The following is a 13,023-nucleotide window of genomic DNA, read 5'->3' on the forward strand; positions in this document are numbered from 1 at the left end:
AAAAGCAGCCATCATTCTTCCCTGCAACACTGATATAACGGAATAGTATCTCCCAGGCTGCTGTGTGCCTGAGTCAGGCAGCCCCCACCCCCCGTGGATCTGCTGAAAGCACACATACAGCCCGAGCCCGGGGCGGGCCTCACCTGTGTAAACTAACAGTGTGTCTGTTCCCCCTGCAGGACCCCAGTAAGGAGTGCTTCAGCCTTAAGTTTGATCTCAGCGTGGACATAAACACAGAAATTGTACCTGCGATGAAAAAGAAAACCTTGAGGTAAGAGAGGAGGACACATACAATGTTTTGCAAGAGTTTGACATCAACCATTAGGGCTGGGACGATCTGCTTTCATGATATGTGGGTGGCGATTGAGATTTTCATTTGTTGCGATTCTAGAAGTATTGCGATTCGATAATATTGAGTATTGCGATTTTTTTCCTTCTTTTAACGAAACCAAAAGTTGAATAATACACTTCTGGGGACAATATATCATGAGACATGTCTTAAAAACGAATTGTTCATCACGTGTCAGTCAGTCTGACATTTACTTCATTTGTAAAGAAGAACGTAACATGGATTTTCTGCATTTTCTGCTTTCGCTCTGTTTTGCCAGAAACTGATATGATGAAAAAAATCACGATACATACATGAATCGATTTATTTATTTATTTTTTTTACCACCCCTGTGAACCCTAATGATCTTTTCTCTCTGTGTTACCAGAGAGGTTCTAGGTCCGGTGTTTGAGAGGAACGGCATTGAGCTGTCCCGGGTCGACCTGTTCCTGGATCAGTCCAACACGCCGCTGTCCCTCAACTTTGAGGCCTACCGTTTCGGAGGACACTACCTGAAAGTCAAAGGTAAAAAAAAATATAAAAAAAACACACACTGGAACCCGTACACGGATTACAGCACAGAATGAACCCCACCTTGCAATAATCCAGCCGTGGTGCCTGATTTATCACTGCAGACTCAGACTGTCTGAAATGTCACTTCAGAGAAACGCAGGTGTGAAATGTGCGGTTTTATTGGACACACATTGAGGGAGAGAGACAATCCAGATCCAAGCGGTCAGAAAACGGCAGACTTATATAAACTCTTCAGCACCAGCGGGACAGAATATTGTAAAAAATTAGGAGATTTGTTATAAACTTACTTCACAGAAACTCTTTATTCAAAGATAAAAGAGAGAAACAGTGTGAACACTCTTTTAGACACTTTCTTTTCGTTTGTTGCTTTTTCCCCACGTTATGCTTGTTTTTTGGGGGGGTTTTTTTACGTTTCTGTCACTTATTTCAACGTTTTTTGGCACTTTTTTTTCCATTAACACCAGTATATTCACCACTAGACCTATTTATTTGCACTAGTTTTACACTTATTTTTTGGAATTCATGGTCAATAAATCTCATTTATATGAAATGTTAAAAGAAAAAAAGCAGAAATTCTGAATGATTTTGACTAATGGTTAAGATCAGAGGAATTGAAGGTAATGGATAATCACAGATCTGTCAAAGTTTAGTCAGGATAATGCTACAAAATTAAATAAATAAAAAAAACAACCCAAAATGCCATGAAAATAGAGATCTGATCCTTAACTTCCTTTGTGAGGAGCGTCTTATGGAACCATCCATGTTATTTTGGGGACAATTTGGTTAAAAGAAACCCAAATTTATGATATAGAAACTTTAAAAACTTGGACAACATGAGGGTTAATGGCTCACAGCAGGTCCAGTCCAGTGCGAGAAGTTTGAAGCAGCCAGTAGAATATTATTAAGTCGCCGTTTTATACATATATTATTATCTGCGTACAACAATAATTTAGTCAAAGGAGTTTAAAAGTTTGAGTCAGATTCTCCCAGGTTAATTTTGAACTTGTTTAGTCACTGATCTTTTTGTTGAGGTTACATCTGGCTGTTCAACTAATATTCCCTCACATATAGCCTTCCTCATGCAGAATATATTCTCACTTACACTTCCAAAAGTGTCTTCTATTCAACCAATATGTCAGCAGCAGCAACAGAAATGTCTTTCGTTTGCACTTTTGCACGTTAATTTCCTGTCATGTGCAACATGTGTCAAAGCAGCCCAGCATCAGATGTTATTAGCTGCACTTGCAACTATGCAAATCAGAAGAACCGCTGGGCTCATTTATATCTTTAGTCTTCAAAACTAAGGTTTATTTGCTGTATTTGTGTTTTTTATCTTTTGTTCATTATATGCATGCATAATAGTTTAAATACAAGTAAAGTGTTCTGCATTGGGCAGAGAAATGGAGAGGATTTTCCCAAGAAAGAAAGGATTAACACTTTTCTTTGGAACCTTTTTTTCTTTTGCTCTATTGTTTTATTTTTCAGTGTGTGCTGATAAATGACAACAACTGCTGGTCAGCATTTGAGTCGTTGAGTCTGCCTTTTCTAACGTATTTCTAATGAAACAATCGCACCATGAACTGGCGAAATAAATGAAAATGGCTGCAACAGAACGTGTTGTCTCACGCTGTTCATAGGTAGCCTTTCAGTCTTGTACCGCGGTGTGTTTTAGACGTCACGCCATTCTTATCTGTGTCCCTTTTTAACAATGACTGAGCAGCACAGATGGCAGAGGCCAGTTTCCTCTCCCGGCCGTGTTTCTGACCAGGAGGAAAAAGGAGTGGACTGTATCCTTTTTTAGCTCAATCTTAAAAGTTGAAAGTAGCATCTCCTCGGGGCTCCGTCTAACCCCTCACCCTGCCCTCAGGGCTGTATCGCTGTTTCAGAGCAGAGCGGAGAAAGGAGCGACATTTGACTTCATGTCTCACTCACCGGTAAGCAAACGGCTAATATTGGTAACACTTTACTTGACGGTATCTACATAAGAGTGACATGACACAGTCATGACACATGAACCCTAACTTGTCATGACAAAAACCGAATGACACTTACTAAAAGAAGCGTTATGTCATAAACGTTTATGACTTGTTTATAATGTTATATATTTATAATGTTTATGACACGTTCATGACAGTATCATGTCACTCTTCTGTATCTACATACCATCAAGTAAAGTGTAACCCTAATATTATCTATTAGGACATATGAATGTTTAAAACAAACACGACTACTGTAAGCAATGCGGCGCCAACGCGCACTGAGCTCAGGCTCGTACATGGGAGGGGTAGAGTACGCGCAGCGGGGCGAGGAGGCATTTCATTGGTTCTTTCCAAGCGGGCAGCGAGGCTGTGATTGGTGGGCATTTTTACAGGATTACAGCAGCTACAGGTGACGGATCTTTTTCGCTCCTTTTTCAGAGCCCTGAAGTTATTTATTGCTGTCGGGGTGTAAAGACCATTTCAAACTATATATATATAAAAGTGTACATTGGAAATAGTTCCCAACCCTGCCTTTTAAGATTCCCAATCTTAATAATGCAGTAGCAGCAGGATTACCGGTACCTTGCTAGCTTTCTTTCCCATGATGCCTCAGTGGAAACTGGGGGATGGTGCCTCTGCTCTGAGATCGCTGCAGTTCCACTTGCTGCAGTTTGTGGATCAAAGGCCCATTTAAGCCTTCCATAAAAGAGATCCAATGCCATGACTAATTGCTATTCTTTTGAAATTGTCCCCCTCCCAAGGCGTACCTCTTGACCGCAGCCTGAGGTTATATGAAACGCAGAGGTCGAGGGCAAACGCTCCACAGCTGTTCAGGCACGTGGTCGGACGGGGTTAAGAGGTTTTCATGCAGACGATGACTGAGAATTTATATTCTGTTCTATATTGTTAACACTTTCAATCAAATCTTTATTTTTTTTTTCCCTAAGCTTTATCAGATATTAAAGCAGCTATAATCAGTATTTTTGTATTCCCAATGGATAGCATAACTACTTGTATGTGAAAGGTGTCGCTCGTAGTCATTTTCATTTATTTAATTATTTGCGCAATAAAATCAAGGCAACACAACAAGGAAAAGAAAAGGAAAATTGTGCAGGTGAGATTAAGAAAACCCTTAGGGGCTTATAGAAGGAATCTCTGAAAAAGAATATAGATACATTGAGGATGTGTGGACTTAATGCCACAGACACACACACACACACACACACTCTGTAGTTCCCTTCAGCTACATGAAGCAGTTCATCGTGTTTCAGCTCATTGGTTTGGTTTTTATAGCCCGCACCTTTTAATGTTTTTGCTCACTCACACAGCTTGTTGTTTAGCGTCGTTTTTATGGAAAAAGCTGAATGCTACCTGCTCAGCAGCAAATAGCAGACAGATAAAGTTAGTGACTAGGGGATGGACATAGTGGAGCATTCAGCAGCTAAAGAGACAGACATTTCCCTCTGGAGTTATTGGAGACCAAAAACTTAAATTCATCAGGTGGACAGAAACACGGCTCAGGATGGATTATAATGTTGCTCTGCATCGGCTGGATGTGTAAATAGAATAACAGTTTGATAACAAGTTTGCCATATCAGTGTCCGTTTTGTGTCAAAAACTTGTTTCTGCTGCCCCCTATGTGGCCAAAGAAATATTTTCTTACAGGTTTAAGTCCACATTTGTCCTGTTTTGGTTGGTATTATTCCCTCTTGTTACTTATTGGAGCCTATTAAAGGAATAAACCTTCAAGAACAAAACAGCAAGCGTGGCTTAGAGCGAAACAGAAAAGTGAACTGGAAAAGAAAGCATTTTCTGGACATTTTGACCATAGTGATAAATCATACAGATCATAAATAAATAACGGTTTTTGAGGGCTGTGCAAGTTTTACAAGATTCCCTTTTTCCCCAGACTGCTCAACCTCTCTGTGTTTATTTTATTCAGCGCGGCTCGGTGATGAGCTGAAGGTGGAGCAGGGTGTGAAGGACTTGCGCTCGCTCAGTCTGCCCAACATGAAGCCCTCTGGCGGTCAGAGCCCCTACATCCTCACCCCAGGCAGCGAGAGGGTGGAGCACGGATCTCTGGGACGCAGAGAAAGCGTGGATCTGCTGGTGAGTTTCATGTGGCCAAACAGGACGGTAGTATCACTTGACGGTGGATATAATATTGCTCATTGTTTGTTAAGGATCCCCATTAGTCATCACCGTGGTGAAGACTATTCTTCCTGGGGTTCAACACAAGACGAACATAAACAAATATTATAAACCAACATACATATTGCTATATCAGAACAATGAAAAGCTCTTGAATTTTATAAAACAAAAGGCATTATATTTGTGACGCGGCAGCTCACAACTGTCTCTCAGACTCATCAAACCAAAAATAAACCCCCCCCTTTAAACCACACACAAACACAGACACACCCAGTGACTCGCACTGTTTTGCCACACCCTTTACTTTTTTTTTTCCATAACTTCACCTCCTCTTTCTTCACTCCCATGATGCTTTGGGCCAGAGTAGTATCTCACGGTAATCCCACCATGACCTCATCGTATTGCATTACCTTTATCTGCCCAGCACAACCCTGGGAATGTATTTTTGGGATTTCCGCTTCAGTCTTCTGCCAGCTGTGTGTGTGTGTGTGTGTGTGTGTGTGTGTGTGTGTCTTTGTGTGCACACTCGTGCACGTGCGTGCCAGCCTGCGAGATGCTGCCAAATGAAACCCTCGAGTCTCATATGCTGGTGATGAGTTCACTCAGAAACTCTCTGTGCCACTTCAGCACTTCCTGCAGCTACAGGAAGTGGTTGTTTTGTTGATGATGAGGGACGCTGAGAGGCTGGCTCAGACCTGGAGGATCTGGATCCACTCGGCTGCGAAACATGGAGCGTGGAAACGGAGCAGACAGTCATCAGGTTCATGTTGTGGCACATAATAACTCACGGGCAGGGACATGGGCAGTTGTTGGCTCTTAAAGGTGATGACGCTGTCTTTCCGCATGCCTCTTTGGATTAGTTTTAGCAATAAGACACGTTGGCCCATAATCCCTTCAGCTGCAACCAACAATTATTTTTGATTATTGCTTTATCTGTTGATTATTTATTTTGATTAGCGAAAAAAAAATGTCCTTCACCCGTTCCCAGAGCCCGAAGTGACACATTGAGTGTTTGCAATGCCCTGCCCACCTTAGTTGCTTTTGCTATACTGTAGTGCATTTTCAGGCTATATCCAAACCGGACATTTTCATGTTTTTTTTTAAAGCGTTTTGAAAGAAAAATGATCTCCGTCCACTCAAACGTTTTAGCTGGTAGCAGAACTAATCTTCGTCCATATTCATAGTTTTCACGTGAAGTCACGGCAAGATTAGTTCTGCTACCGAGCTAACACCGTACAGTCTATGGCTAAAACGCGTGTGTGGGCGGAGATCGTTTAAAAAAAAGAAAAAAATTCAAAACCATGAATTAACACGCCTGACAACGCATATCACATGACCATTCCCATACACTTTGCGTAAACAGGAAGCAGATTGTTACTCTTTTGTTAAAAAAAAAAAATATCATGGATGTAGAAGTACAAACTACACAACATATTTTGAAGAAAGAACAACAATGGTGAACAGTAAGAGCAGGGATTTAATTAGCTTGGAGCGAAGACGAGGTGGAACTGTTTACTGAAAGGTATGTAACCCTACATGCAGGCAGAGACCCTCATTCATGCTTTCATAACCTCCAGTTTGGACCACTGCAATGGAGTCCTGTCTGGGGTCCCCCGCAAAACCCTAGACAGGCCCCAGTGTGTCCATACCAGCCCTCATCCACCTTCACTGGCTCCCAATTAAGTCCCGCATCACATATAAAATTCTCCTTCTCACCTACAAACCCCTCCATGCCCTGGCCCCACAGTACCTCTCCGACCACCTCCATCCATACACCCCCACCCCGAAACCTGCAGTCCTCAAACACTGGCCTGCCCCACACCAGACTCTGTACCTTCGGAGACAGAGCCTTTAGTGTTGCAGCCCCATCCCTCTGCAACACCCTCCCTGCAGATATTCGAAAAGCTACATCCCTGGACATTTTTAAGAAAACTCCTGAAACACCACCGGTTTACCACAGCCTACAACCTCCCTTAGCTTAGCCACAGTAACTCTGTAAAGTGGCCCTGGGTTTCATGACAGGTGCTATATAAACAAAAGTTGTTGTAGTTGTTGTTGTTGTTATTATTATTACCTAACCGATAAGACTGACTTGCGTTGTTGTTACCAAAGCTCTCCGTTTGGGTGTGGAAAAAAAGACAAACATTTTTTTTTCCAAGTCTGTGATATTTTCCAAAGCGCCTACACGGAAGAATTGTTGGATGTGCAAATTGTGTCTTCTTCGACTTATGGTTGCTAAGCTATGATTGGACAATCGCTGTTTAGGGGAGAGGAGTATCAAACGGAACAATAGCTTGTTTCGTCGTAACCCAAAGATATTCCATTTACAGAGAGAATAGCAGCTTTATTTCCAACAGCTTCACTGGGCTCACTGGGATGGCTTGCTCTACACCGGTAACACAATGTTCAACAGTTGAATATTTTATAATAAAAATTCGATATAGATGAACAATTGACATTGCTTCCTCTGCATGACAGTACCGTCACTGAAGAGGAGCTGAGCAAAGTGGTTACTTAGCAACATCGGGTCCCGTAGGACCAGTGATTTGTGTTTGTTTGTGTTGTATTGTCACCGGCGTGTATTATTGCCAGATGTTGAACAGCTGCTCAAACTTGAATCACCATAATGCCGTCATCCACGGGCCCTCTGGTAGCACGAGTGCCTACATTTACATACTACAGATATGAAGTCTTTAAAAACAAAAACTCGATCCATTCCATATTGGATCACATCCTGGACACATGAACACTCTTCTATGTGCTGCGATGTTTGCATCACTGCCGCTGCTGCTGTGTTCATGGATGCGGTGATCACCTCTTTAGTTTACACTTGATTTACCATTAAAACTGTCTTGTGTTGGTACATCATTGGAAAAAAAAATGATGAGAACCACTGTCTTAACCTAAAGTATAAGTGCCAATCTCTTTGTGATAAACTGCCCCAAACTGTAGTTTTCGTTTGGGAAGTGTCTTCTCATTTTCGGCGTTCGCTCAGGTTTAGGCTTTGAGCTTGTGAGCAGCTGCTCTGTTACGTGCTTGAAACAAGTCATTGGTTGGGAAACACCCTTGGGACAAGTCTAGACCCACTTCCAGGTGAGTTTAATTGTGTGTGTGCGTGTGTGTATGTGCACACACTGTAAACGGACTTGTTGATATCATCGTTGCTTTGGGCGAGGCACTGAGGTTACTCATTAAGCGAGGCATAAACACTGGAGGTTGCTGAGGAAAGCAGAGTTTTAGTCATACAGTATCTGACCTGCTGCCGCTGCGTGGAATTTGTCGTATTTTATTTATTTTTGTGCCTTAAAACTACCGACACTGTGATTCCTTTCAAGGGATTTTGCCAAAGAATGACAATGTAGCCACACTGCAGTATGCTAATGACTTGTCAGGTTTATTGACTGAAATGTGGAGAGAGTGATGTCCTCAGGGGGGCAGTGGTGTGCTGCTTCTGATGCTCTGATGGAAGCTGCTGCATCTGTTGGATATCTGTGAACATACATTGAGCTTCTGACTGTTAGTGTTATCTGCACTGTTGCACTCTGCGCCATAGCTGTATGGAGTTACAAAAGATATTTCTGTGGAGCTAAAACAATCGGTTGATTCATCGATTAGTCGACAGAAAATGGGACTTCACTTGGATGTTTGAGCTTCACTGTGCAGAATGGTGGCTGTGCAGTTTGATGCCAGAAGGCTGTTTTATCTGCTGAAGGGGGAAGGTTTCTGTGCACTCACCTTAAATCTAAAGCTGAAGACATGTACGTGCAGGATTTTGTGACAGCCAATCATGGTCCTGTATACAACTTACACACGTGTGATGTGGAAACTTGAAGTGCACATACATTGAGAATGAACTTTTTAGTGAAGTAGGAGACGTCCGGCAGTTTTGCATATTCATTGAGTCTGGATTCAACAATGAGGGAGAAGATGCAATTTTTTAAAGAATTTTTGTCAAGGTATTTGTACTTTTTTTGTGGATAAATATATCGGACACAAATAATTTTTTTCAAAGCAGCGTATTTTTTTTATGTCTTTTTATGAGAGGATCTTTTAAGCAAAAAAATCCCTGGTTTGAACTTCTCAAATGTCAACATTTACCCTTTCTTTTATTATAGTAAATATATAAGGGAATGTATTATTATAGTTAACTACTAATATATTTGGATGTTTGACTGCTGGTCAGGCAAAACAATCAATATGAATATGTCATATTGGATATTTTGTAGGCCAACATTGGTTAATCGAAAGTATTCAGCCGAAGTGTTTGAATAATAAAAAGAATCGTGAGTTGCTGCCCCACATTTTTCTGTCTTTGTGTTTGAGAATGACTCGTACATTATTACACTGTCAGAGTCTCCTGCTGCCATAGAGCTCATGCTCACTGAAGTCTATTGGATACTTTTGTCTTTAACAGACTCGACAGCAGAGCCCCGGTGATCCGTGTTGGGTGCCAGCCCATATTTTATGAAAGCTATTTGGAGGACAAAAGCTCTACTTGGACATGTGGGCACCGAGTGCGGTCTTTGAGTTTCTATGGCAGCAGCTTTGGCACTCGCCATTAAACGCATGCGTGCCTGCTTTTTATGGAATCAAGGGCTTTGCTCAAAGAAGTTCAGATATTTGCCTAGTGACCGGATTCATGGCCTGGCATGGCAGCGGCTTGTGCCAGGCTTTAGAGGAAACGCAGCCAAGTCCTGTCCTTTTCTGTATAGAGTTACTCTTTTGTTTCAATGGGCTATTTCAAGTTTTTTATTGCGTGCATGTTACATTTTATAGACTCTGGCAGCATTGTGAGAGGCTGCAGAGAGCTTTGATGATCCAACTTGATTATTTCACAACGGGGAGCCTCGGCCAAGCTTTGCGATTGGTCGAAGACGCATTCCAACCTTGCTGATAGTTCCCACAATGCACCGCTTCCCCTTACAATACCAGCAGTCTATCAATTGACCTAAAACAAGTTCAACTTTTAATCCGCATGGCTTCAGTGTGCAATTAGAAAAACACATTTATATCCTCAAATTAAAAAAAACTCAACATCCTGTATTTGACATTGTTGAGTGGATGAGATCCACATTCATCCGGGAATCATGTTTTGCTGCAGCGTTCATTTTAACCAAAGTAAAACTAAAATCTGTAAGCTGGGATCCCCCTTCTGTATACGCTGTAGTAGCTGTGACTCATTTTAACTGGTGAAGTCATGTATCCCCGGGGTCAGGGCTCAGGATGTTTTAGGTCCATATGCAGAGCATTATGACGTCAGGTTGGAGCAAAAATGAAACTTTATACACAGGGTACTTAAAAAATATCTGCATTGCTGTTACAGTATTACAGCAGCTTTTGGAAACACACTGTTCAAGCACTGGCTTGTGTTTCCTTTTTCCTGAGAACAGAAACTGCAGGTTTTACAGTCGTCAAAGATAAGATAAGTCATAAAGATAACTCAACCGTCTGGGACCGTGTGATTTTCAGTAGGCACGTACAGTATATTGACCCTCGCGCTCTGACAGCTTTTATATGTAACACACGACTATCAGTTGCCATAGCATGCTAAAAACAACAAAGTGGCGGGCCAACTCTGGTGCTCTGTCTCTGAATCCAGTTAAATACATAAAACCCATACAACAGGGTACACTTACAGTAAGATGATTTGATCCAGAGATTGGCCAGGATCACATTACAGTTTGCAGATGGATGCTTTTGGCTTTCCCAGGGAGTTAATGTCAGGTAATGGATCCTCCATGTTTCATCAGGCATCCCATAATGCACTCCTCCATCACAGAAAGGGAAGGCCTTATAAACTAAACTCTAGAGAGAGGACCTCAATACTTGTGTGGTACCAACTGAAATGTGTCTAAGTTTTTCTGCACCACAAAGAAGCCATTGAATTTCTAGTCAGATTTGTAATCTTTTTTTACCTATATTAAGATTAGGTGGTTCCGATCTACCAACCTATCGATCAAGATTTTGCCAATTTTCTTTAAGATATATATTATATTAGATACTGTATTGCGATTGACATTTGACTTTTTTTTTTTTTTTAAATAAAGCTGTATTTACACAAAGTATTTTGCTGTCGTTCCTGAAACTCAGATGTCGTGTCCTCATTGACTTGTTAAATGACTTAAAGCTACATTGTGTAAGAATTTCTCCCATCTAGCAGTGAAATTGTATATGACAACCAACTGAATATTACTTTCTAACCCCTCCCATTCCAATCGCGATTTAAGTCCTACGGTGGCCGAACCCGAAATTGGCTCTTAGTATCTCCATCGTTTACACGCAGCTGTTCTAGCCGCTCCAATATTAACTTTGGTCTTGTTGCTTTGCCTGTCGCGTTGTCGTTTTTTAATTCTCTTTTTCGCTTCCCTGGCGAGTAATCTCCCGGCTAGCATTCGTCACGGTGCCACTGAGTGTAAAGTTAATTGTGGGTAACAATGTGGGTTTAATAACTTGTTTTTGTTGCTTTATTAGAGCTGAAATAATCAATTGATTAGTCGATCATCAGAAAATTGTCGGTTTTTGTCCTCTTTTTTTTAAAAACAAAATACCCACCATTCTCAATTTCTATCTTCTCAAATGAGAATTTGCTGCCTTTGTCTTACGTTAAAGTTAACTGAATTGGGGGGTTTTAGGCTGGTGGTGGTTGTTGTTGAAGCAAGATCTTTCGAGACGTCACCTTTGGTTTTTAGGGAATTCAGATTGTGAGCTGTTTGAGATTGTGTGAAAATGTGGTTTCCCACCCCACACACACACACACACACACACACACACGCGCGCGCACTATTTCCTGACAATTTATAGATCAAACGATGAATTGATGAATCATAACAATGATCTGAATCCTTAGTTTCGGTCGTACTGTGTGATGTTTTCACACGCCGGAATATTTGCAGAGACTGCTGGCTTTGCCTCGAGCGTGGACGAGTTTGTTATGAAACATACAGGGGAGGTTGATGATGTTGTTTTTTTTTTATAATAGATAAGGACTCGCTGAAATACAGTCGATGACAAAAGCTCCAAAAAAAGCCCTCGGTGCTGACACTGATAACATTTCAGCTGGCGAGACAGTGAAAAGAATGGCAAGTGTCTCGTCTTCTTACTGAGAAATGCACTGAACCCGAAACAGAGTGGCACATGCGTTTTCTTCACCACCGAGGCACTGGGTCTGTGCTTTGAATTATATTGTATTCATGTAGTAGAATTTGGCTCCCACAATGCTCTCAGTGTGCTTTGTTTGGGAAGGCGGAAGACGTTTGGCAGAGGCAATTGTCATTATTTATTTCCTCTTTTTCAAACTGGGTCATACAGAATGTTTATCCCCCATCTGCATTACACAACTGTGGATGGTAATGCGTGGACATTGTTCCAAAGCAGGGCTATCGCAACCAACAACAGCCTCTTCTTCTCTCTACTATTTGGCCTCTCTGATAGCTCACATTGGGGGCAATTGTCGACGAACACAGAGCCACTTTGAATGACAATGGATGAATGAGCGGCAGTCACACGGGCCTTCATTGAACTGAAACATGAGGTGTTCCACACAACAGTCAGTATAGTTTGTTAATAGAGTGAGAAGTATCGGGGATTGAGTTGATAAGGTCTTTGACATAAATGTTAGACTAAGAGTTTGCTTTCAAGTGTGCATGCAGTTTAATTGTAACCCCGGATCAGTGCTAGTATGTAAAGTCAGAACTGACAGAAGACATGTGAGTTGTACCGTAATACAATATAGAAATGTTTGTATATAAACTAGATTCATTTTAGTACATCAGAGCTGCAGCGATTTGTCGATTTAATCAGTTAATCAGAAAATGAAGCTGCGACTGTTTTCAATCAATGTGTCGTCATTTTTCAAGCAAAAAAAAAAAAGAAAAAAAGAAAAAAAAGTCAGCTTCTCCAATCTGATGATTTGCTGCATTTCTCAGTTTGATATTCTTGTAAACTGAATATCTAAGGGCTCTGGATTGTTGGTCGGACAAAACATGATGTCTGAAGACATTTATTTCAAACTCTGGGAAACTGTGATTGAAG

General features: G+C 41.4%; 1 protein-coding gene across 4 annotated transcripts in view; it reads left to right on the plus strand.

The window, feature by feature from the left end:
- plekhg5b (pleckstrin homology domain containing, family G (with RhoGef domain) member 5b) overlaps positions 1-13,023 on the plus strand; it is a 91,231-nt gene that overhangs the window by 58,871 nt on the left and 19,337 nt on the right. For all 4 annotated transcript variants that reach the window (XM_078255787.1, XM_078255788.1, XM_078255789.1 and 1 more), the window contains 3 exons: positions 180-271; positions 717-853; positions 4,784-4,950. In XM_078255787.1, coding sequence (XP_078111913.1) covers positions 180-271; positions 717-853; positions 4,784-4,950 — 396 coding nt within the window. The remainder of the gene's footprint in view (positions 1-179; positions 272-716; positions 854-4,783; positions 4,951-13,023) is intronic.

Source organism: Sander vitreus, chromosome 7 (genome assembly GCF_031162955.1).
Source record: "Sander vitreus isolate 19-12246 chromosome 7, sanVit1, whole genome shotgun sequence".
Taxonomy (NCBI): Eukaryota; Metazoa; Chordata; class Actinopteri; order Perciformes; family Percidae; genus Sander; species Sander vitreus.